The following is a 27,767-nucleotide window of genomic DNA, read 5'->3' as shown; positions in this document are numbered from 1 at the left end:
AAAAACTAACATGATTAAATAGTCAAATATGAGAAAGACAAAACCACTCCACAGACAATCACAAAAACCTTAAGCAATAGTTGTAAATTGAAAATATTTGATAACCAAATTAACTTATTAGATGTATAGATTGATCCAAATAGCTCAATCTTAAAATATATTCAAGAACTAAAGAACAAAATGAATTTAGAAACCTTCACAAATACAACTCCGGTCAAACTTATCACAAAACTAGAAACACAACTAACCCAAATTACCTAGCCTCTAATATCAAAGGATATTAATATTACTAATAAATCTCAAGGTAACAACCAAGAGCAAGAATCTCCCTAGAATTAGAAACTATATATAATATTATAGGGTTCAATCAAATATATGAAGAAGCAAATTTGTATTTTAATTCAAACACTAATAATCCAAAAATTGATAGACATAATATTTATGACTCTCTTAGTGAAGCATTGGTTAAAATAGAAGGAAAAAATAATAATTTCCCTAGACCAAACGTTACTATCTAATGGCAAAAACAATGTTAACCTAGGTTTGATTTGTAGTGAACAAGGAATTGAGGCTCCTAATTGTGGAAAAATAAGATACAAAAGGGGAAGAAAATATATCAACGAACTTAGGCACAAAGATGGTGAAGCCAAAAATCAATCAAAGATATCCAACATATTCCATGTAGGGAGGCAGGGGGGAGGGGAGGGGAAGTTCCCTCTCACATCGAAATGAAACTCACTTTAGAGAATGTTAGGGGCCTTAATGCCCCCAAACAAAGATTGTTTAAGAGATTCATTAAAAACTTTAAATTATGAAATTATAATGATCTAGGAAATAAGATTAACTCTGATGAGCTTAACAAAGTTAAATATAGATTGGGCTTATGGAAAATGTAAAGTACAAAAAACAAATACAACTTGAGGAGGGTTAGCTATACTATGGGATCCTAGAAAACTAACGTTTGAAAATATCATTATTGAATTAAAAGCGCTAATAGTAATTTAGCTTTCTTCCTTTAATGTTTATTGTCCTATCAATACAATAGGGAAAGCCCAATTATGGAAAAATTGAGGATAGTTTGTGGAGTTACATAAGGAATGGTCAATTGTAATAAGAGAAGACTTTAATGCAATTAAAGACCTAAATCAAAAATCAAAAGGGGTTAGGCACATATCATAATTTAAAAAATATATATATTAATAATTGGATTTCAAATTATAACCTTTTGGATATACAAACAATAAATGGAATGTTTACATGGAATAACAAAAGAGGGGGCCCCAACAACATAGTAGAAAGGCTAGATAGATTCCTTTCCAAAGGATATTTAACGCCATTTGATTATTCTATTTTAGCTTCTATAAATGTTATTTAAGGTTCAGACCATTTACCAATATCATTAGGTAATTTGGAAAAAACTAAACCATCTAGAAATACGTTCAAGATAGAAAATATGTGTTTTTGGATAACACCTTAGGAAATGGTGGCTAGAGGGATCCTTTGAAGGTTCAAAAATATTTTACCTCATTTTCGAACTTAAGTGCTCAAACTTAAAATAAAAATCTAGAACAAAAACCATTTTAGAAGGGGGGTGCTGAATCAAGATCTATAAAACTTTCCACTAATAAAATAATTAACTGCATTCACACCTAACTACCATATAATCATAAAAATGTAATGCTAAAATGAAATCTACCTAAGCATAACATCCATGAAAATATAACCTCATAACACAATAATTTTGGTACCCAAAAACACTTCAAGTTGAAGGTAAAACTGAGGTGGGGATGAAACCCACAAATCTTTACTGCTGCAACAACAAAGTTTGCATGTTAGAGCTACAATTTGATCATATCTTATGATCTAACCTACGAGGAGTTTTCCCTACCAAGGGAGTTCAAAACTATTAGGTCTTACCTTGTTAAAAGATTTTACACTTGCAATAAAGTCAGGACTCTGTTAAGATATTTAAATAAGGCAAGTTAGAACCACCCTGTTAAGAAATTTGCATCCATTTGATCCTTCAGTTTTCTCTAAAAGCTAATTGCAGATCTCCTCTCGAAATCTCAAATATGATCTCCTTTAAATTTTGCCTTGGAAATGACTAAATGATAGACACTAATAGACAACTTGGGCTTAGAGATCAACATAAGATACTATAAAATATGACATGGATTACAATAGATATTTTAAGGAAAAAGAACTATTGAATAGGAAAGAAAATATTTTCTCGAAAGAAGAAATATTTTGGAAACAACAATTATGGGAAACCTGGCTCAAAGATGGCAAAAAAAGTACCAAATCTTTTTATAACAATACAGAACAAAGAAGAATATATAATTGTTGAAGTTGATGAAAGATCAACCCCATAGCTCTTAAGAATCACATGTATGCAAACACTTATCACAAAAGAGAAGAGCAAACATATGGAGCTTGGAATTCTCAGATCCACAAATGAGACATTCTTGATGAGCAAAAAGATAAATTGCTATTATTAAAAATGAATAAAAATAATTACAAAGAGATCAATCCTTATAAAGAAGATTAAAACCTTGAAAGGCAAAACCTAAGTTGCATTATAATAATTAATAAAAAAATTAAATTATTATATGCCTAAAATTTAGCTTAAGTAAAATAGAGTTAATTAGAAATATCTAATTAGTCTTAACACCCCCTCTTACAATAAACTTAGGGAGTAGCAAAAACCCTAGAAACTACCACTAAAAGTATATGTGGGTCCTGATAACAAACTCTAATGAGGTACTCAAACACAACCAAATCTCTACAAAAAGAAGAAATAGAGAAAACCACATGGGAGAAACCCTACTCCACAAAGAGATGGAAAAAATGTTGAAAGAACTAGTGAAAGACTAAAGAAGCCTCCAAATTAACAAATGTCCCAGAAGATAGAAACGCCATCATTTACATTCCTCTATTTAAAACAAATCTAAAGAACAAATTTGAAAAATCAAATCCAATGCCAAATATTTTAATTTACACGACATACTCTTGAATGACTTAAAAATAAATTAAGACCATGTAAATTTTGATACTCTTGGTGGTATGAAATGTTAAAGCTCCTTATAGTGGTTAGTTTCAAAGAAATGTAGTTTATAAACGTGATCCAAATTCGTTCTCTCTTGAATATTGGAAGAGAAGTTTTATTAGTTGTTTCTACCAAGGAATGAGAATTGAATGAAAAAAGAATTTAGAGGCATCTTCAAAATCAAGAAATATGGGACCACGAGGCTTGACCCTATGACACCATATATCTGAAATAAGCATAATGTCAACAAAAAGGTTTGTATTACAAGAATAGTTATCATGTTTATATTATGTAGCATCATAATTTGAGATGGATGTGATCTTCACAATTTTACGAGTATTTTGTTCATTGATGTCATTATATCCATAATTTAATTTTGAAATATTCGCATGTTTTGTTTTCTTTTTTGTCCTTTCAACAGAAGGAAGTCTGCGCACAGCAACACGTATTTTCACCAAAAAAATCACGGGAAAAATTGAAGATAGATAACGGCAAAGATATAGTGCCGGACTTTCTTTTTTAGAACAACATATGGGTTTGAATAACTTCTGAATGCCAAAAACCATATTCAAACAGCCTATTTTGCAGATGCTACTATTTGTGTCTGAGCAGGTAGGCTAGCTAGCCAATTAAGAAGTTTTTCATGAACCAAATCAGGATCATCATCGTGAGGGCAGTGCCCCACTCCTTGGAGGATCACAAACTCCACATTTTGAAACATTGACGGCAGAGAGGAGAAGTATTTTCCAACAGGACCATCGAGTGGAGTAAACGGATCCTCGTCGCCCCATAAAGCAAGGACAGGAACTGAGATGCTGGGCATTAGCGAAATCGGATTTGGCCCTGGTGGCCCTGTCAGTACAGAAACGAATACATCTAGAGCCCCTGGATCATCGGCAGGCTTATTAATCACCTGCACTCATTATATCATGTCATTTACCATGTTCTAAATGAAACCCATTCAAAAGTAAAATATATTTCAGCAGACCAGCATACCTCTACCAACTCATCATCTACAGCCATTTTGTTGCTGTATACTGCCTGTAATATGCTCTTCAAGTTTTCTCTGAATTTTATTAAATGCAAAAGTTAGTTTCGCATTGTAATGCATATACGACTACTATATATTTTACGACTAACCTTGTTTTGACACGTTCGAACAATGCTGATGCAATTCTTCTCTGCTTGAGTAAAATATCTATAATCCAAAGTAAAGGAGTCACAAGTTTAATCTGCCAATCATCAACAATGGCCTTGTTGTTCATGCCTCCAGCACAGTTGAGCAATACAATCCCACGCACCAGGTTTTCTGGAGCCTCTGGTCACCAAAGCAAGATCAACAAAAACTCGTGCACATTCTCCACAGATAAGTAAAACACATCTATAATTTCAAAAAGTGTGTGCGGAATGAATCTTACATCTCATTGTTCCTTGAAACTTGCATATAAAATATTGCTGGCTGAATAAAACATTTTATACTTAAGGACTGTAAACACCTGAACTGGCAATAAGACAAGCCAAGCTCCCAGCGGAGTTTCCAATCAATACAATCGGTTCCTGTATCACATCCTTCGAGAAGTCTAAAACTAGCTGCTTAGAAGTGATAACAGACTTTAATTAGAGGTCGTATAATCATCGCCTGCGGGATTGTGGATCTTCAGGAGCAACTGAAAAGCAGTAAGTATAATGAAACTTTTGTAAAAACATTCTTACCTCAGCCCATACTTCCATTGAAAAGTCTAACTTGGCCGGTTTGTCTGATGCACCAAAACCCAGTAAGTCGATAGCATATACGGTGTAGCTTTCAGCTAACACCGGTATATTCCTGCCAAAATTCACATTGTACTAGCCAATAAGAAAGGGTTCCCTCACTGCAATGTGGCATCAAAGACCAAAAAATTAAGGTAAAAACAGTCAGCTGTATCTGCTAATTCATAGTGTTGATGCAAAGATTCTGAAATAGAAAAAAAAAATAACTGAAAAATTAACAAGAAATTTTATCGTGAATATGGACAAGTTTGTCCATTTGTTTGCATTGTGGACTAATTTTGTTATCTAAAGATCAAACCTCTCACATATGCAACTCCTTGGGTATAAAATTAGTCACTATCATCTTGCAATTTGGAAATATTTAAAATTTTCGATTTTTTTGGCCAAGGTGCAGTTCCTCTTCATCCCTATTGATTGGGGGACATGACAAGGGAGTGAGGCCCTAAAGTCTTGCAACATGAGCAACCGTGGATTACATTCTTTTAGCCAGAAATTTTCATCTACTTCTCTACTTTTGCTTCTTTATCATAGACATATGCAATCTGCCCCTATAGCCTATTCTTAAGCTAGTTGAACTTTCCAATCCCATTGACCTTTCCAGTCATTTCTGGATGTGTTTCCTTCTTTTCAAAGATTCAGATTATGACTTATTTTAAAATAATAAGGGTTTAAATACTTATAACCTCATATATTAGAAGGTATTCTTTGAATTTCTGGAAGAAATACAGAATAGATTTTAAAAGTGGCACTGTGGCACATCTCCTTGGTAGTGGCAGGATGATAAAAATTATAATAGAGCAAACAAGAGAGGAGAAGCCATGGAGAAACCCAAATATGGGCTCTGCTGATCACAGGCCCAGCTTATTCTATTTATAAGCAAATACATATTAAATGCTGTAGCAAAGAGTTGGCAATACAATTAATGTTGGGCGGTGAGGCTGGTGTGTTGGCCGGTGCTTGGACGGCAGTAAACCGTTGCAGATGTTTTTTATTTCCTTCTAGATAATTCTATTGTCTGTGCTGACCATGCTATTTGTTATAATAATTAATTTACTTTTCAACATCCCCCCATAATCAAGAATGGATGGGTCCTGGCTTAAGGCCTTTTTAGGTACCCATTTATAATCAATTATCAAATGCTTTCACTCATTATTTCCCCCATCATAATCACTCTAGGTTTTGTATGGATTACCCATAACCGATGCAATATCAAAATGGTTTTAAGTTCACCACAAACTTCTCAAACATCACACAAGTGGTTTTAAGATCACTACAAACTTCAAGGACTCAAGTGGCTTTTGCTCACCACAAACCTCACTCACAAAATTTTTTTAAAATCGCCATAAACTTTGCACATTTTGGATTACCACAAACCAAACACTCACTAGTTCTAATGACCATGAATCATCACTACGGGGAAACTATCATCACTCTGGGATTTTCACTTTTTGTACTTGCATAAAATTGATTATTGAGTCCATATAAAAAGAAATTCATCTACCGGGATACATGGGTACCCAGCCACTATACTCGTCAGTTCTATAGGAATCCTTTTCACATACATGGTTCGTCAATATGTCAAACCAAAAACCTTTGGGATGTCGGGCACAACCGATAATGCACCCCATACATTCACATATCCCATCAACAATCATCACTAGATTGGGGGATATCAATGCAACAAGCTTCTATTACATGACCACTATCAACAACATCATAGCCTTCAAAATTAGATAGACTCATTCTCTCATCACCAACTCAAACACTTTGCATACCAAATTAGAACACACACAGGCCTTTGCACCATGACAACAAACTCTAGCACACCATCTTATTTCAACCCTGCAAACAACACACTTTGGTGATACTCAATCCATAATAGATAAAAAAACACAACTCACACAATACAGAGACAAACATAGCAAAATTCATTCATTCAGAACATGTTGATCTTATCCTCCTTCAAACTGCCCTCTCTTCACCATATTCTTTTCACTCTCTGCTCTCTCCAAACCCTTGGATCATTTACCATTAGCTATGCTACCACGATGAACTTTGAAATAAAAAGAAAAAAATAGAGCAAGAACAGTAGCCAAAAATAGAGAGATGTAGGGCAAAGAAAATATAAACACTACAAATTTAGAACTTATATTAACAGAGAAATCAGCTATAATTTTTCGTTACATACATGGGCCAAGAGGCTGGGCATTTATAAGCATATTGCAGACCTCCAGAAAGTTCTAATAGGCTACGGTGAAGATAAGGAGAAATCTGGATAGTTCAGGATGTTTCTGGACTGCATATTAAATGCCCAACTACCAAGAGATAAATAAACATTATTTATTCTAACACAGGATACTGTTGAAGCAGAATTAATGGACCTGAACTGCAATTTCTTATCTTTGCAGGAACAAGAATGTGTTAACAGTGCAACCGTCTATGTTCATCCCCTTGGAACTAATATGGTCAGTTTTTGGAATCTATACTCATTGTATTGGCCTTGGAGCCTTTCATAATGTACACAACTGCAGTGGTGGTGATGATTTTTCGTTCTTGGTCTAGCCTTAGGTTCATCTTTTGCTCTTGTTTTGCGGACATGTATAATAATAAAAATTAACCATATTAGGGGTTTTGAAAATGTAAATGGAGTCTCAGCTGAAGTCATGGGCAACAATTTGTAATGGTGGTGGGATAACCCCTCCTATTGTTGGGGTTGAGGCACTTGTCCACTTCAAACTCATTGATGGGAGAGATAGAAGAGCTAGAAAGCTTACTTGAAGGTCTATGGCCTCCCTCCTATTACCACTGACCCACTGGACATGACATACACATTTCTTTGTGACCAGCTAGAGTTTCCTAATATTTCTCTTGATAGGGCATGGATTGGATATGATTCCACTTTGCTCCTATGATTTCACAGTTCTTCAAATTGACTTTGCTTACTCAAGGCACATAGGAAACTGTTTCCTCTACCATCAAACATATATCTTGATGAGGACCTTACAAAATCACAAGTAGTTGAGCTAAAACAGGCTCGGGCTCTTGTAGCACCAACACATCGAGATGGCAAGTAGGTTGTGATATGAAACCTTAAAGAAGTTATTTGTGGGTGAACCAACAACTGTGGCTACTAAGTGATGGTTGGGCATGAAGGAACGTAGAGATGGCTCCTTGCATGTCAACTGCTAGAATGATATTGGATTCTTTTTATCTATTTTGAGTTTGCTTCATGATACGGTTCACTTTGTGGGTCTTCTTCTTGTCACTAAGGCCCATGAGAGTCCTACTTGGCCACTTCCTGGCATTATTGGATTTCAGTGGTTGTCAATTTACAAGGGCAAGGTTCGATGATCTGGGGGTGTCATATGTTCTAGTGGGATTGCTTGCCTCCTTACCAGTACACTTTAGAATACAATTTTTATGGTTCACTCAAACAACATTGCTAGATTTTTGTGGCTTCATGTGTGCTAGGTGGCTTCTCACCTTAGAGATATTTTCATCACAGTTTGTTACTTTCCACTGACCTCCTTTCTATATGCTATATACAATGAGTCACAGGGAAGCCATTCACGAACCTATTTGACAACATTACTAGGTTCTTTGATTTGGGGATATCCATATTGTTGGTGATTTCAACACATAGACTAGGGTCTTGTAGACTCCACTCCATGTTCGGGCATCAATTCTAATAATTACCTCTATGTTAGATCTGGTCCCCTTTTGGTTCTTAGAGGTCCTTAGATGACTCTTTAGTCCCCCTTATGAAGTATAACTGCCATTTGCTTCAGACGTGCGAGTCCTCAGACTTGGTGGTCCTGAATGATTTTCCTAGCCTTCTTGGCTCTGGTTTGTTCACTTGTTAACCTCACTGTGAGGTTGTGAGCATTGTGGACTACGTGCTTGCTTATTCCTCTCTCATTCTTGCTTTCAGTCACCTCGCCATCAATTCCCTTCCTATTGCTGATCGCACCCTCCTCAACCTCACCATCCTGGCACTTCCCTTAGCGTTGACGATGGGGGCCGCAACCTCTTCACCACACACCTCAATTGACCCCTTCCTCCAGATTGCTTCCCCTCCTATAAGAGCACCTTGTCCTAGTACGATTGTCTTGCCAATTTCATTTGGGAAGATACCCTTCTCTCTTTCCCCACCGAACCACACATTGGACCCCCTCCCCTACTTGTAGGATCTCTTGCCCATGAACTAGTGGTATGATGATGACTACAAATTCTTCCACCACAAGTTGTGTGCAGCCTCCACCCTTCACTTAGCTTCCTTCGAGCAATTTAAGTACTCTTGTTGCCACTTCCTCAGCTACAAGGAACACGCTTTCATCTTGTATTGCAGTGGGTCTCTTTGGACCTTTCTTCAATCCCCCAAGGCTTTCTGGCACACCCTTTTTCTTCATAGTTCCTCATTCCCTCTGCCTTAGACCACAACTCGTTGGTCTCTCACACCTCCACCCTCTACGATATCCTTGGACAACCTTCCTTCAATGTCACCCCCCCTCCACTGCTACCTTTTCACCTTCACCGACATCAACAAGGCGATTACCTCCATACACAATAACAAGGTTGAAGATGAAGGGTTCTAGGCAAAGCTCTTCAAGCACAAAATCATAGTTTTGGGCCCATTTCTCACTATTTTTCTTAACAAAGTGGTTTGTATGGGGTTATCTCCATCTTGGTCACACCATAACATCCATCTGATTCATACGGTTGGGTTTGCGTTGGATCCCAACAATTATAGGACCATCACGGTGGGGCGCACTTTCTCTAAACTATACATTTTACACAATATTCTTTCCCAAGAGCTTGATCAGAGACATATTCATGCTAGAGGGCAGGAGGGCTTTCAACAAGATGTTTAGACCATGGACCACATCTTGACTCTTGGAGCTATTTTTGAGGAAGCATGCCATTGTTCCTCGAAGGTTTATTGTTGCTATGTGGATTTCTACAAGGCGTTTGATTCACCCCTAGGACAACCCTCTTCCAGAAATTGTGTAACATTAGTATTTTGGAGACTCTCTTGAGTGTCATCATAAGACTCTACAAGATGGTGGTTGTGTTAGCATGAATGTTGATGATATTCCTATGGGGGAGTATCCTAGCATTGTTGGAGCACTTGAGAGATTGTTACAATGGTTACATGTTGCATTCATGACTGTGCTTGTCATTAATGTCAACATATTGAAGACTGAAAGAGCAACGGATAGAGATAGAGACAGTATGGTTTGAGGATTGAAGATGAGATCAAGCGAAGTTGAGGAAATGTTCTACAGAGTATCCTGATGCTATGGGTAAGAGCGCATGCAGGAAGTTGAAGATTGGTAATAGTTATTCAAGATCTACAAAAGATAGTATACAAACAGAGTTCCTGAGAAGTGGTTTCTGGTAATGAAGTTGTATCTCTTAACAGGGATAGAATCTGGTTATGTGAAGTTGGACAGAGGTAGAAGACATCCTGATGATGACGTCAGTGAGCACACGAAGTTTGAGGTCACACATGTGAAAGATTTGTAAAGATCGTGAGCTGACAATGTTATATAATTATGAAAAGATGTAATGTAGCATGTATTGTTTTATCTTAATGGGGTCCTATTATAAGTGTAAATTGGGAAAGCCTCAAGGCCAACTCAATGAATTGATTTGAGGACTTGGTATAAAGGAAAGTTATTTTCCTTGTGATTGATGGAAAAGTGTTGTATCGAAGAAAGAAAGCGAATTGAATTGCAGATTATATGCAAATAAGCGATCTAAGGGATTATTGTGATGCAAATTTGCAGATCTGGTATTGAGATCTGAGAAGTATTTGGTGCAGCAAAGGCATAGTGATGGAGCGCAGTGATTACATTTGGCAGAAAGTGCTAGTGGACAATTGATCATTTGCTATTTTTCTGAAAGGAATAATGTAGAGGCCAGTTGGATAGTGAGTTCGGTGGTCTTGCCCTTTAAGCTGTTTGGATAGTGGGTCCTTCTGCCTTCCACAACTCCTGACAAAGATTCAAAGTCTCCTAATAGGGACTAATATGTATTGAATGTATTTCATTGACTCCTAATAGGGTCCATCCTCTTATAAGGAAATATTTGTACATCATTTTGTGGGTACCATCCAGAGTTTTCCCTCTGATCAAGGGTTTCCCTAGTTAACATATCTAGTGTTATTGTGTATGGATCATGGGTTTCCCTAATTAACATATCTGGTGTTATTGTGTATGGATCATGGGTTTCCCTAATTAACATATCTAGTGTTATTGTGTATGGATCATGGATTTCCCTAGTTAACATATCTGATGTTATTTTGTATGGTTATCTTCTTACAGTTGTTTATATTGATCACATGCTTGAGAATTAATAAGGTTAATAAAAGTTGTTTTAATCAGATAACCGATTCACCCCCCTTCTCAGTTATCTTGGTGGACTTTACTTTCTAATAGGTTGGTCACATCAGGACCCCTTATGGGTGTTAAGAAATTGGGATCAAATTATAATACATTTTTTTGCTTGATATGATAAATCAATCTCATAGAATCTCCTTCACAATTTTATTGATTTATTTTTTCTTGCAGATTTGTACTATTAGATGTTGCAACTTGTAAGTATATTTTATATTCGATTGAATATGAAATGCTCACTTATATAAAAGAGATCTTTGCAACTTGTAATAATATTGTTTTTTATTAGGAAAACAAGTTTTGATGGGGTCCTAAAACCCATTACATCTTGATTTTGAAAGGGATCTGCAACCCAACATAGATGAAACACTGCAAATAGATTTTCAACAAAACAACAATAAAAAGTCAACCAAAGGCCACCAGAAAGACAACAAGAAGAAGATAGAAAGAGTAACATCTGAGCTACACACAGAAACCCAAAAAGAGCCAAATCATAGGGAAGAAGGGACTTCCTCCTAGTCCCCCAGCATAGGTAATATCTTTAAACACCATCTGATCAACCTTCTAAAAGTAAATAGTCTTAGCTCTAGCTAAATCCTTAAGGGAGAGAAAGCATCATCCAATTTTCCATCCAAACCCTCTTCCACCTCAATAGAAAGGGAACCCTCCATGAAAGAGACTTGAAGAAAAAGGGACTTCTCAAGTAAAACCACTTTAGGTTCATCCACCCAATCCAACAAGTCAAAGGGCAAAGCCCACCACCAACAACACCACCATTATAGAATATGACAACCTCAATAGGTGATACTTGAACCTCAATATGAACTAAGCACTAAAGGACAAGAATCCAACCCTCAAACTTGATAGCCTCCAAAAGAAACCAAAGAGATCTCTGGAGTAGCCTCGTTTCAAAAGAAGTAACTGGGAAGGGAAACCTAATATAACTTTTTTGCCATGATATCAGTCCCCTATATTTTTTAAGATCATAGGATTAGGGTTGTGTTAATGTTTCACGTATTCTATCCTTTTTGCTTACTTGGTATGACACATTAGCAGCTTTCCTTTCAAAATCTGGTCTTCCGCCCTTACACTAAATCAAGATCTCTAGTCTTTGTAACCCCGAAAACACCTTTGGCAAGCAATCATGTTCCTCTGGTGATGCCTTAAAACATCCCAGGTGTAAGAGCATTAAGCCCTTTTAAACACTGCATTGAAATCCTTTTACGCCTTTACGCAACCCTGTACACCATAAGATCTCAAAACTTCTCAACTGACACCTTCACTGTTACGATTTAACCACTCCTCGTATGAGCATAAATACCCTTGTTAAGACTTTCTCTTTACCCTTTACAATCCCACATACACGTATCAGTGAAAACCCTAAAAAAAATTTCTACGTTGCTCCGCTTACTTCATTACCCAGAACACCGTAAGACTTCAAAATTTATCTTCTGATCATACGCTCTTACCTTCACTTGTAGCATCAAAATATCTTTTAGCTTTCTTTTACTAATCCTTTACACCTTTATGGGTTACCTTTACCTCGTATTCTCAGAGAGCCTTCTCGAATGATAGCCCACTCCTACATTTACCCTTTCTCATGAAAGTGTAAGGCCCTTTCATTTATTTCTTTTATTTACCATTTTACGCTTATACGCTGAAACTAAACTCGTAACCATAGAGAAAGGATAAAATAGCCCTTCGCTCATATGCTTACCTTGCAAGCGTAAGGACGTAATGACAAAACTTCTTTTTCCACCTATCAATGACCCAGATCTAATCTAAAAAATGAAAAAATAACATCACCTTTGATTTTGTGCACATGCAAAATTTAGAACTTAAGTTATATGCCACGCGGGCTGGGCCCATCTGACATGGCTATCGTGTCTTCATCTGATTTGCTTGCACCATGGCCCATCTGACACTTCAACAGGTCCCACTCGACACTTTTACTGCTAGAACAGGGCTTTACGGTTGTCTGCGAGTTCAAAAACATATGTACGTAAACACATTTGAACCTTACTTTCGTTCTTACAGAATCCTTTTACCTGTAGAATCGTAAAACCTTTCATGTACCTTTTCAGATCAAGCTTTATGCCATGCCAAGGTATCACACCCTTACGCTATCCATTGAAATGTATATGCATAAATCATAACTCAATATCTCTCCACCTTTTTGCTCAAACTACTTACTCGTAAGCCCGTAATAAGATCTTTCAAAGCGCAACAGATCTTTACACTTCTTTGCTCCAAAGCCCATTCATATGATTGGGAAGCCTCTGGCCAAACCATTTTGCTACTACAAAAAATAAAAGCGTACCCTCATAGAAAATGAAATCCTTTATGCTATTACACTACATTATGAAATGTGACCATGGAAACAAAAGGAATAAGGTACTCTGCTCTTACGTGAAACCCTACACTGTAAGACTGTAAAGGTTGAATTTTAAGCACTTTACAAATCCTTTTCAAAAAATTGAAAGGAAACCTAGGGATTTTCACACTTAGGGTATTTTCATGGCTACATTAAGGGACAAACCTTGAGAATTTAATAGAGTTTGACAGCACACGAAACAGGGCACGACTAGGGCAACCTAAAAATTTAAAACAAAAGAGGAATGAAGACCCTTATCTGCTTAATTTAAAAAACTAAATGATTTTTCACCAAAAATTTAGAGTTTTTCTACACTATGAAAAATCAGACCAATAGGATACATGAGTGTTCTTTTTTCTTCTACAAGTAATTTTGGATTTTAAAAGTGCTTGGCCAAGCCATTTTTTTTTCTAGATATTGCATATGTGTACATGGTTATGCTTATTTGGTTTTACTACATATGTGTAGATGTGTAGTTTATTATTGTTTTCAGCTACATTTCGTGTTTAGACTACTAGGCACATGGTTGCAATGTAGAAATGTTCCATGGTCACACCGGATCCATCTGATCCATCTTTTTTCCAGGGAGCTAGGCTTCTCATGTTAGTGTCGAGTATTCTTTGTGTTAGGAAGAATCCTAGGGGAAGTATTCACTCTGTGGTTGACAAGGTTAAAGTGCCTCAAACCATATTTTATGTGATGATTTAATGGTATGAAGGTCATACATCACAACATGTGCTTATATGTTGGTTAAGCACACTATGGTGACAAGATGGGCTTGAGGGCCTAAGGTCACTAAATTGATAAAAATTGGATTTACTGATTCTTTTAGGTGATTGGTGAGCATACCTAGATGATGTACTTAATGGTGTTGATCATATGGTAGATGACATTGCACTTGTACGATGTGCTTATTGTTCCATAACCGACATGTAGGTTGAAATTTTCTATGATGCCCATTGACGTATGATGCTTTAAATTATACTTTGTATATTTATTAAATCATGCATTTGATGGATGGATTCCTTGGATAATGTCATGCATTACATTCATAAATGGATAATTAATTGTTAATCCTTGATTATGGCAATGAAATAGATGTTAACTAATCAAGCTATGGGTTTTCTTATTTATGTGATTCTCACAATTGATAATGAGGTAATTGCTTAGCAGGACATGGTTTTACATATGATAGAATAAAGTTGGACATGTAGGTCAACTTCTTCTGATATTTTCATCTATGGCATAGTCATGTGATGATATGTTGTGTTTGACAATTTGGTCGATAATTGGTTATGAAATATAACTTTATTTGCACCTATCATTTCGACATGTATGTTAGAAAGTAGAATAAAGTTACAAAATTAATTGGAAGATATTGTATCTACTTGTTGACTCAACTAATTGTAGACAACTTTTGACTAACCTGATTTGAATTTTTTCCCTATGTGGCAAGTGTATGAAAATATGGTCTTCCTATGAGGATGTAGACAGGTATGTATAGATCCCTATTTTATCTATTTTGATAATATTTTTGCATTGGTGTTATGTATATGTGATGATCCACCATGCATGTGACTTTTACTTTATAGAAATTTGTTAACAACTTTTATTTAGTCAATCTAGTCAATGAACAAAAATTGACGATTTGGTCATCTCAAGTTGTATGTTTTGGACTCTTAGTCGACATGTTGTTAGATATAGACTTGGTAATTATTTCTTTGACTTACACCTTTTGGTCAATATATCTAATTGGGATTTGGGTTTATTAAATGATGATGAAGAACTTTGGGTCAATGTTGCCTGATGATAATGTGACCTTTATATCATTTATTTACTTATCATATTGGTTGGATAAATATCATTAATTTTGAGCTATATGATGTAATTACATTGTATATCAACTTTTGCAAGCATATGTATGCATTATGATGATCAAATGTTGATAAGTACATTGATGATTTAAAAAATGACAAAATAGATGTATCGTGATTATATTACTTGATTATGTTTTGTGGACACTAACCTATTGATGTGGATATTAATCACTTAGAGAGCACCACATGTTAGATGGTGTATGGTTGATTATTTAAGTTACTCATGATTAAGATGTGATTAAAATATGAGTTAAGAATTTGTAAAGATAAAGGGAAAAATGTTGACTCCTAAAATTTGAATTGATCTCCTTGAGATACTAATATTGTGAATGGGCTATGAGTGTATGCATATAAGTATGGCAGAAAGTGGATATGAAGTAGCTACTAGTGGGGTCAAATGCAGGTGTCCCAAGGTATGATAAGTAAGCATAGGTATGTGTGTGATATCATAAAATTTTAAGGTAATGTGTTACTTGAATTTTGAAAATCATGGAGATAAGGAAGTATTTGATTAGATATTTCATTTGATATTTGATTTGGATTATGATATATGATAGACTAATACTTTTGTGTTGTTCCTATAATGCAACAGAGGGAACAACACATCATAAGGAAAGGGGAATATTGTCAGAGAGAGGTAGTCTGACCTTGTAAAACTATAGAGACGTAATGGAATTCACACACTCACATAGGAAGTTCTTCAAATGATTGAATAATTTATATATTTATTTAAGTATGTATGTTTTCCATTAACTGTGTCACTTCACTTATGTGTTAATGATGTCTTCGGAAGGTTGTATGTTAATGTATCTAAATGTAATTACATTTCATTCAAGTGATAAATTTGACAATTTTCCTTAAGTAGATCGTATACAATCTTGTTGATTCTTATAGTATCTTAATCATAATCTATGCATAATTTTAAGCATTGAAACAATGGAAGTCAAATTGTAAAAAATGGTTCTCTTTGATTATGGATGCAATATTCATCAAGCATTATGGACGATGCATCTCCTTAGAGGGGAACGATGTCACAACCTATTCCCTCAAACCGAATAAATTGGTGAACTTATTTCCATATAGATTTTATTCTTAAAAAATCTTACTATTTATAAAATTAAAATTTGACATTAGTTGTTGATTATTATTGTTAAAATGAATGTAGTTAATTTTCAAACCTATTAATTTTCACCATTGATAGAATTTCGAGAATCAATTATTGGATTAGTTATGAATTGGTTAGTATTTCCAACACATTTCTGGCAAGAAAAGAAAATTAATATCGTATCCTTAGAACTTCTACTCCCGTAGTAATGTGCTTTATATTGGGAAGCCTAATTCCAACCACACATCAACAATGCATGTGTTAAAGCTCAAAGTATCTTCTACCACAACACAAGAGATTGAAAATAGTGCAAAAGATCTTGTAGGCTCTCTTCTTTCCATGAACTCAAAAACTTCTTGGTATTGCATGCTTTAGGGAAAATGGAAAAATTCAGAAGAATGGAAGGAGAACAATCTAGGGAAACAACACAGGAAAAGGAAACTTAGACATTGCATTCCAGGTTCCTTCTCTCTTTCTAAGTGTTGCATTAATGAACAAATTGTTTGATTCAAGACATGGTGAATCTGTGAAAGTGAATCTCTGGAACATTTTCCTCATAGCTCATTGATATTGTTGGGTTTTTCTCCTAATTGTGGTCAAGTTCATTCATGAAGACAAATTTTTATTTCTTGCCAAGTTAATAAATTTTCAATAGTTCATCGGTATCACCAATGGTGATCTTGATGTTCAAGGGCAATTAATAATGGTCACCCTATAGTTAATAACAAGACATTTTAGCGGTCGGGGGTTTCTTAAATTGGAGGTCAACTAATTTATGTTCTATGTATCTCTTTTCATTATTGGTAGTACAAACTTTGATACTAGAGGTGTCATGTGTTCACAGTAGGGCACATATTAATTTTGTTTCAATTTTGTGTTAGAGAAGGATTGACTAAAATGCTATTTGACAACTGAGCATGTTTGATTTTTTTGCTTTAGACAATTTTGCTGTAAGGTCAATTGGGATCTCATAAATGTGCATCTTATTTTTTTGTTGTATAGGTATATAATCAATTTTGGTGTCTTGGAAAGGTTAACAATTTTCAAATCATGGATTTGATATTAAGATATCTATCCTTCTTGACATAGGGTTTATATAGTTCATTTAAAACTATTTATTTACCTGGGCTAAGATACACCGATGCCTTCTTATTTTGGAGGTACCCAATTAAATCTACCTTGATAAGAATGTTTACTTCTACCTATTGGGTTTTCTTTAACTTATTGAAGTATCCCTTCCACTTCCTTTTGGTTTATAATTTAAAAAAAAAAAACCTTTCATTCTTTATTTTGATAATGTCGAAGCCTTCTTAGTGTAATGAAAATGTCTGAAATATGTCCAATTTTACATTAAAGAATTTTACATTGAAGCTCGGTAACTATGTTTAAAGATGTGTCAGTCTCAAGTATGATACTATGCGAGTTCATTTTATAACATATGACACTTTCATGTTATTTGATAGATTGGAGGTTGGAGAGGCACACTGTAAAAAGGAATCATGTGGTGTGCAGATAATGGAGTCAATGCAGGGTGTTGTTTTTATTTTGTTTGACAAAGTAAAATGAGGCATTGTTTAAATTTTATTGTGATTATTTTCTGTATAGAGAAGTCTTTTCATTGCTTGCTTAGATTTTAGCCTCATTCGCATGTTGTGAAGGCTTTTATATGTATGTGTGTGTGAATTATAGAATTTTCAATGTTAAAGTATGACTATATTCTAATTACTTCCCTTTCAAGATTTGCATCTCTTGTTGCGGAAGTTATACATGCTAGGTGCTGCCATCTTTTAGTTATGTTTCTTATTGTTTTATTTCCTTGTTCTGTAGAGAAGAATTGTGAACATATTTTGTTTGATGTTTGTGAGAAGAATTGTAAACATGATCATTTCTGATCCCATAATTCTTTTATGAATCTTTATTTTGATTGAATGTTGCTTAGATTTCCATGTTTGCAATGTAATGTGTCCTCAGGCCTATTAAAGTAGAACTATATTATTAATTTGATTGATTGTATAGATTCAAGTCCTAGATTGAAGGATTCATATTAATAGTATATGTAAATTCCATGTAAAGCCTTTATGTTCTTGCGTAATGTAGAATGTACATTTGAATTCAGAGCAAAGAAAACTTATGAAATCCATTAAACTAATGGGGTCAAGTCGAGTTGTTTTAAATTGCTGAGTTTATGTATAATCAAAAGAAGAAGTTTGTTTTCACATACATAAATGATGATTATGATGTGAGTTGGTAATAAGGATAAATTATCTTAATTATGATAAGATGGATACTAACTTAATTATGTGGTTATTGTGAATTTCTATGTAGTATATTAATTTTAGAATATGACTTTTGTTACTACACAATTCCATTACTCCTCTAAGTTTACTTGTTTAGACCATCTCATTATCAGGTTGGGTATCTTTCATGTCAAGAGATATTCTAGGGAAGCTTAATAGCTTCATGGTAGGGTGATAAAGCACTCCTACAATATTCTCGCCCTTTTGTTCTTAGGCAGGTTTCGGAGCTCATTTCAACTTGGTCATCTTGGTTAGGCCATCTAGTATCTAGTATCTAGTATTGGTAATCTGGTAATGAATTTATTGTTTCTTTTAGATGTGAGCATATATGTATATGTATCATTTTGTTTAAAGTTAAAGATAGTTAATCAACTAATGTTGACTAGTCAATATTCAAAAGACTTTGACTCCCATTGAATTTTTTCCATTTTATGGAGACTGCAGATGTGGTATTTTTTTTGCAAGGGTAGTCCTTACACTTCCAAAGAAAGTTTTTCTTCTCTTCTCTTCTCTTATCTATAGATAAGATGGGTTTGCAAGGCAAGAAAAATTTGTAGCCCATTCCAAGTGGAAGAATCTATCCACTAGAATAGGAATTTTGAAGAAATGGTTAAAATGGAGAAAGCTATAGTCTCGCAATTTTCCAAACTATTTCCTTCATATATTTTTTTAAAGTCACATATCAACTTCGGGCATGTTGAAGAAGTGTTTTTGATAATCACGTTAAGTTGTTTATAGTTGTTATGAAAAGTTTCATCTGAATCCCCTCCACAAATGTTTCAGTCAAGCAAGGCACTAGAATATGAGCCCACCAAATGTGACAATAACATCAACTAGCTACCCTTCACAATATTAAATATCTTCCAATTTTCCACCACAAATGTCTTTGTACAGTGTGAGATTTCGGCCAAACTAAAAGTTAAAAATCATTAATGTTTTGATGACTCAAGGAACTTGACTATGATTTCATTAGTGGTGACATTTAGAGAGGTGCAAGGGATAGTTTATAGGTAATATACTAGTAATTTTACTTGAGTTTGCAATGGGTAGACATAAGAGGCGGTATGTCAATTGAAGAATAGTTTGGTCTATGTTTTGTATAGATTAGTAAAATACATGAAATAAAATGATAGGCTATTAAATATAAAATATTATTTGTGTAATAAAGTTATTAATAGAAATTAAATATTATCTTAACCAATGGTGAGCCTGGAGGGGTCACCAAATGAGTGTGATAGTGATGTTGGTTCGAATTTAAATTTTTTGAGTGGAAAAAATGGTGGTGGTGAGCAAGAGGCTAGATGTTTGGAGGAAACATCAGGGTTGTCTTTCCCTACTATATGCTTTATTCCTGATAATAATATGTTCCCAAAGGTTCCTCTGATAAAGCATTGAAGGATGGTCTTGTACAAACTCTAGTTGGATGGTCCCACTTTCTTCTAATGATGTCTCTAGATTTGGCAAAGGGGGACTTGAGGTGTCTTCAAAAGTAGGTTATGAGGGTCTTGTGATAGAGGCATTCAAATGGAAACAAAAAGATTGGGGAAGTTTTTTGGCATCACCTTGAACTATTATTGTCATACCCTTGATTAGTGGTGTCACCAAAAGAGTGGGATAGTGATGTTGGTTCGAATTTAAATTTTTTGAGTGGAAAAAATGGTGGTGGTGAGCAAGAGGCTAGATGTTTGGAGGAAACATCAGGGTTGTCTAGGTGATGCCAAAAAACTTCCCCAATCTTTTTTGTTTCCATTTGAATGCCTCTATCACAAGACCCCCATAACCTACTTTTGAAGACACCTCAAGTCCCCCTTTGCCAAATCTAGAGACATCATTAGAAGAAAGTGGGACCATCCAACTAGAGTTTGTACAAGACCATCCTTCAATGCTTTATCAGAGGAACCCTTGGGAACATATTATTATCAGGAATAAAGCATATAGTAGGGAAAGACAACCCTGATGTTTCCTCCAAACATCTAGCCTCTTGCTCAATACCACCATTTTTTCCACTCAAAATATTTAAATTCGAACCAACATCACTATCCCACTCTTTTGGTGACCCCTCCAGGCTCACCATTGGTTAAGATAATATTTAATTTCTATTAATAACTTGATTACACAAATAATATTTTATATTTAATAGCCTATCATTTTATTTCATGTATTTTACTAATCTATACAAAACATAGACCAAACTATTCTTGAATTGACATACCGCCTCTTATGTCTACCCATTGCAAACTCAAGTAAAATTACTAGTATATTACCTATAAACTATCCCTTTCACCTCTCTAAATGTCACCACCACCATTTTTTCCACTCAAAAAATTTAAATTCGAACCAACATCACTAATGAAGTTTTTTGGCATACCCTTGATTTTTGTCAAACTTGTCAAAGTGGAATGCCCGAATAGGGAGTTCTCAATTTTTACTCCTAACCCCCTCTTGGATTCTTCTATTTCAGCATTGGAGATTACACTTATAGGTAAATTTCTTGGATCATATCCCAATATTGAAGAAGTTTTTTCCCATGTTATAAAAAAATGGATTTGAAAGGACAAGTTGACATTGTGGCCCTTCCCAAGGGTTTTTTGTCCATCAAGTTCTATAATAAAGATGAATATAATTGAATCCTTTGTGGGGCACCCTGGATGATTGATAAAATGGCTCTTTTTTTCATAATGGACTCCCAAAAGGAACTTTGAAGAATTTTTTTGCCTCTATCCCTTTTTAGGTAAGACTCCCTAGGTTATCTTTCGATTTTTGGAATGAAGCAGTTTTCAAAGGTATTGCTATTTTGTTTTGGCTAGCTATTGGTTGTTGATTAGTATATGACTACTAGGTCTAGGCTGATCTTTGCTTGTATATGTGTCAATATTTTTAAAATGAATAACATGTCATATATTATTATGAACAATTCTAACTAGGGTTTACTAAAACATGAGTAGGAATTTGAAACCCTTCCCTTTGCTTGTATTATTTGTAATAAGACAGGTCATTGCACTAAAAATTGCCCGAAGAAAGTCAAGAAGCCTACTCAACCTCATACCCAAAGGGAATAAAAAAGGATCCATAAATAGGGATCTATCCCCAACAAGGATTCTAAGTTAGAGGTATTGGGTGAGGTGAATCAAATTATTCATTCCTCCTCATATTCTCCTGTTGAGCCCAATATTACTAGTGGAGCACTGCCTTGGAGCCTCGAGAAGTAGGTATCTTTTCCCCCTTAGTTATGGCTAAGACTTTTGATTTAGATATGAAGACATAGTTGTTGCACTCCTAGAGGGTTGACCCTCTTGTGAATCAGGATCTTCAAGGTGATGGTTCTATGTGTGGGGTTTCTAAGGAAGCAGTTGGTGGGGAAATGCATGAAGCTACATGTCCCTTGGGTTTGGTGAGGTAGTAACTGTGGGATGATCCAAAATTTCCAAGTGGTGTTATCTAGACCTTCAGTCACCTATATAGAGGTAGTTGTGAATTTTTTGGAGCCTGGTTTTAGGCATGGAAGTCCTCTAATTTGTTGGAGGTCCTTTATCAAGTCCCCAAAATGTGTCTTTCTTTAGAGGGTTAGGAGTTTAAAGCTTTGGTAAAGATGAAATCTACACTTTCCTCTTCTAATCAAGCTTTGTAGTTTGTGATTCATAGGAGAAAATTAAGAAGAAAATGTCAACTTTTGTCAATAAACTAACCCAGAATATCATCAAACCTATAGTGGGGGCTAAGAAATGAGGTCCTGTTAAGAAATATTATGGAGGCTTGGGAGTCAACCAATAAACAAGATATTGAGGATGGAAACACTACCATATTTGGGGTCAATTTGGAATGGCAATTTGAGACGAAAATGTAATTTCTAATCAGTTTCATTCTTTTTTTGTAATTGTCCTAGATGCAATCACAATGCCAATGTTAGCATTATAATTGCGATGACATTGAGAGTGTAAATAAAAAGAAAGAAAACATGTCATAAATTATTCCCTATTTGTTTTGATTGTGAAAAGCTATGTAGGGAGGAGGGTGGAGAGCTCCAAACAAGGATTGAGAGATCTAAACATTGTCATGCCCTTGTCATTGGTGCATTTTTGTTGTGATCTTTGAATTTTGTTGTCATGCCCTTGCTCTATGATTTAATTGTTGTGTATATATGCATTTCATTGTTATGCCCTATTGATCTTAGATTAGTTTTGACATATGAGTGAAAATTTACTTAAGTCATTTACTTAGTTCATGTCGAACAAGTAATACATGTCTAGTATAAGTTGTCAAATAGTATATGTCAAGCGAAGGATGTTTAGTATATGCTGAGTAACTAGTAAGCATCGAGTCTCCCGAGTGTAGAGAAGATAGTATATGTTGAGTCATTCAGAGGCCCAATAACAACATTGAAGTTATAGTTGATGCCAAGCATCATAAACTTCAAGTGCTGAGTTATATAGTTTTGACATAGATGTTTGTAATAGCACAAACTTGTATGTAAACCATTTTTGGGGCAACTTAATGATTGATTTACAATCTTAAATGATAAGGATGAATCTTAATTATGAATTCCTATGCATCACATGCATCCAATCAAAAAAAAGGAAGGATTAAGCGGCAATATGGGTGAATCACTATCGTTGATTCATACCTAACCCTAAGTCACCTAGGTCTTCTTCAGAAGAGAAAACCCTAAAAAAATTATGAATGTTGTAAGAAGAAAGGAAAGAAGTTTGCATGCACAAATAGAGAATTCATGGTGACTAAGGAGTTATAATTTGAGTTACATTGCAGAATCAATTGAAGGAGAATAGAGGAAAGGAATCAAAAGACAACAAAGATACATCTGATCATAAAGGATCAAGTGCACATTAGAAAAGAGGTGATCTGACATCAAGCAATAGAGTGCTAACCAAAGGATCATTGTTGAAACATTCTAATAGCTGAATTAGTTAAATTTATTAACAGAGTAGTCTTTGTAGGTTGTTCTAAATCCTTTAACAGGGTTCTTAATTCAATGTAAGTTAAAGTCATTTTACCAGACACACTTTTAATAGGGTGTTGAAATCCTTTAACAAGGTAAGATCTAACAATCTTGTAAGCCTTTAATAGGGCAGGCCTTTCACATGGTAGATCATATTTCATGATCAAAACATTGTAACCTTCATTGGATGCACTTTATTATTGTAGTAGTGAATATTTGTGGGTTTCATCCCAACCCTAGTTTTACCTTCACCTTGGAGGGTTTCTGGGTAACCAAATATCTTGTGTTATACATGTGTTGAATGTTTTACTTTCACATTATTAAGAAATTGACACTATTGAATTGTTTGCAAATGGAAACACCAATGAATTTGATGCAGTAGTTGTAGATCTAATGGAAAAGAATGGAAACCTAACTGAAGAGGTCAAAAATCTCAAGAGAGAACAAGAAGTCCAATCAATATTGCTATGTGAGGTGACCAAGCAGAAAAAAAAATTTGAAGAAGAAAAAGTCATGATTGAAGATGACAAAAGGATTTTGACCAATAAACTCAAAGAGAAAACATCAAAGGTAAATAAGATTGCTAACATGCAATTGGAAACTTTGAGTCAAATGATGATTGCAAATAATGAACTAAATGCAAAGGATATTGATATCACAACACTGAAGTTGCAGAATGAACAACTAAGAAATGATCTAAAAAGAGAAAAATATTTTGTTGAAAGTTTCAACAAACCTAGTGAAGCCATAAAGTATTTTGAGGAATTGATGAGATCTCCTAGATCTAATAGTGATACTTTTGGATTAGGTTACACTATTACTAAAGAAGGAGAATCATCCAAAAGTGGTGAAGAAAAAAGTAACAAAGGTAAGAACACCAAACAGACTTCTCATAATTTTGGTAAGATTGGTCATACTCCCAATGTTTGCAAGAGCAAGACTGCAAATCAGAATCCCAAGCAAAATTTCATGGGTCATTGTTGTATATGAGCAATGTTAGTATGCTAATAGAAACCAAATTTAAATAAAGCTTCTACAAACTAAACAAAATTCATAAACTTCAAGATAGACTAAGATGAACTCTCAATTGAGAATATGAGCCATTAATGGGCTCTCTCAATGAGAAGCTCTCTTGTTGAGTGGCTTTGTCTAAATAGATAGGATGTATGCTCAAGGTTATGCTTCAAAAGGGGCTTCAAATGGAGTTGGAATTTGGGTGTGAGTGTATGGTTTTGATGTAAAATGGCTTCTTAAAATGGCATTATGACTTTACTCCATGGATTGTGTTAAAATGGATTGAGAGAGGATTCCTTAAATAGGCAAAGGGCTTGAGGGATCAAGGGCTAGGATGCAAGGATGGAAAAAAGCTTATGGAAGGCTCAGATTGCATGAGAGGAGAGCACATGGATTGTGCTTCCTTACAACCAATCAAGGAGTGACACATGTCACAGGGTGAGAGGATGGAGGAAAGGGGAAGGATGAGTCAACAAAGGAGGCTGAAGGGATAAAATCTTCATAAAGACCCTCATAATGGCTTGTAAGAGCAATGAAAGGGCTTGGAAGAGTCATTTATGGCCTAGTGGGCTTCATAAAGTTTTATGGTTGGGATATTTTGAGGGAGATGAGAGAAATTTTGACTTGGGCTTGATTAGGAAGGTTTTAAGCTTGCTTAGGATTGTGCAACTGATTAGAGGATGGATTAGGATGGTTTAGGATTAGCTTAGGGATAGGCAAGTGGATGGCATTTAATGAGGGTGGGTGAAGGAGGAGATGTTTGTTAACTTTGCCTTGGGTTAGTAAGTCTTAACCCATGCTTAGGGAATGTGACAAGGTTAGGAAGGGATTAGGATTAGGTTTAAAGACATCTTCTAGAAGAGTCTAGACTTTGGATGAGGATAAAGACTTTCTAGAATAGTCTAGAACTTCCTAGGATGAGGATGAAGACTTTCTAGAAGAGTCTAGAACTTCTTAGGATGAGGATAAATTAGATTTTTAGGAAATAAATAAAGTTTTATTTATTTGAAGGCTTTGGGTTGAGGAGATATTTATTAAAACTTTTTTAATAAACATGAGGATTAATATTTAATCTTAATTAAATATTTTGAGTTGGGATTAGGGGTAGGAAATGATGGGATTAGCCTTTAATCAAAATTAAAAGAAGGATTAGAAGATTTTGGAAGAGGTTAGTGGTCTTAAGGAAATTGGCCAAGTTTTGGGCAAAAAATAATTTTTTATTTATTTTGGATTTTTTTGGTTAATTTATTAATTAAATAATTAATAAATAAGGAAATAATATTTAAATAAGATTTAAACATTTTTGGTAGGGATTCCTTAATTAAATATTTTTAATTAAGATAAAGGGATTTAATGGCATAAAAATAAATAAATTAATTAAATAAATAATTAATTAATAAATGCTGATGTCATCAGGAATTTTTTTAGAAAATAAAAATACTTTATTTTCTAAAGGATTTAGGTGTCTACATTTTGCCCCTCTTTGATGTGATGCCGCAAGTGGCATGGCATCAAAGATAAGAAAATAAGATGCCCAAGGTTAGAGCAGAGGAGGAGAGAATGGACTGCGAGATGCCCCCTCAAGAAGGTGGCGGGGAGAGAAAGCGAGGCTTGACAGCTTCTTGAAAAGTACAAGAATTCGAGATGAGCAAGGAGACTCAGATTGGCTTAAGAGAAGAGGTTTAGTTAGCTCAAACTCTCACTACGAGAGAATGATAAAGGGAGAATCAGAGGCACAAGAGGAAGCAAGCTTAAGATCTCAGGGATTACAGAGGATGAAGGAGCAGAGCGCTATAAAAAGGAATCCAGGATAGGGAGATGGATGATGGGATGATAAAGCTGATGCAACAGGATTTCAAAGAGTCAGATTGGTAGAAGATGGGTTTCAGAGATCCCTAGGACTAGGATTGTGGAGCTCGAAAGATGAGGCTTGGTGGATTGATTGGATTGGTGGATCCCTAAGACTAGGATTGTGGATCCCTAAAACTAAAAGTGCAAATTGATTCAAAGAGATACTGATGCATAAGCTGGGGTAGGAGAGACAGATGCTGGATATGGATGGGGGATAATGGAGATGAAGGGAAACCATTGAATTTTTTTTGAGCAGGGGGATACTTCAAAGAGAAGTACCACCATGTAGTTGAGCACTAGATTTTCTATAGGACTGTTGGTTAATTGCCAAGGTTACCAAGAACATCAAGGCCTTTTCACCAACCTTCCAGAGGACTAACGGACTAACTCAAAACAAACACACAAGGATTGCCCCAGCATCACACATAAATCCCAAAGGAAGCAGCCTGGAACCAACACTGGGTAACCCACAAGCAGAAAAGAAAAACAAATGAAAGACCTGATCAAGACCTTATGCTCAGATTGCCCCATTTGTAGTATACCATGATATGGAAGATCGTGGCAACTTTGAGGAGGGAACAAAAGGATTGTTTGGAAAAGATATTTCAAGACCCAAAAGGGAAGATTCCAAATCAAAAGAAAGCAAAAATTCAAAAGAGAACCATTTGCCAATGAGATGGGTAGGACGAGGTACTAACAAACCAAGATCAGACATGAGGAAAGCTATATCCTACAAGGATCTATCGGAGAGTACCTAAACTGATGGATCTAGATGAGTGATGCATCTAGCAAGTTGAACTAAGAAGGATAACACTTTGGTGACAGGAGATCTACCTAAAGGATGCATTGGAAAAGCTAACCAAGGGTTGTGTGATGTGTGCAAGATGTTGATCAAGGAGGAACTAGCACGAAAGCTAGATAGATACAATGGTACTAAGCTAAAGAGGATGTACAAGCTGACAGACCAAGATATGTTACAAATGTAAAGGATTTTTCATGTTTTGCTTTTGTGAGATGGAAATGTTTGTGAAGGGTGGGATGTTTGTAATAGTTGATAGGCAGATAGGTAGATGGTTTGTGA

At 35.3% G+C, this 27,767-nt stretch overlaps 1 protein-coding gene across 1 annotated transcript in view; it reads right to left on the bottom strand.

Annotated features, from left to right (window-relative positions):
* Positions 1-3,362: 3,362 nt before the first annotated feature.
* The window catches only part of LOC149570771 (uncharacterized), a 293,860-nt gene continuing 269,455 nt past the window's right edge, over positions 3,363-27,767 (bottom strand). The window contains exons 2-6 of the mRNA XM_089817961.1: positions 4,760-4,871; positions 4,543-4,636; positions 4,187-4,364; positions 4,043-4,112; positions 3,363-3,959 (exon numbers count right to left, since the gene is read on the bottom strand). Of these exons, the coding sequence (XP_089674087.1) occupies positions 3,624-3,959; positions 4,043-4,112; positions 4,187-4,364; positions 4,543-4,636; positions 4,760-4,871 (790 nt within the window). The 3' untranslated portion in view covers positions 3,363-3,623. The remainder of the gene's footprint in view (positions 3,960-4,042; positions 4,113-4,186; positions 4,365-4,542; positions 4,637-4,759; positions 4,872-27,767) is intronic.

Source organism: Cupressus sempervirens, chromosome 3 (genome assembly GCF_028749045.1).
Source record: "Cupressus sempervirens isolate cs-2001-9-10 chromosome 3, ASM2874904v1, whole genome shotgun sequence".
Classification (NCBI taxonomy): domain Eukaryota; kingdom Viridiplantae; phylum Streptophyta; class Pinopsida; order Cupressales; family Cupressaceae; genus Cupressus; species Cupressus sempervirens.
The sequence above is the reverse complement of the archived record's forward strand: the minus strand, read 5'-3'. Positions and strand labels throughout refer to the sequence as shown.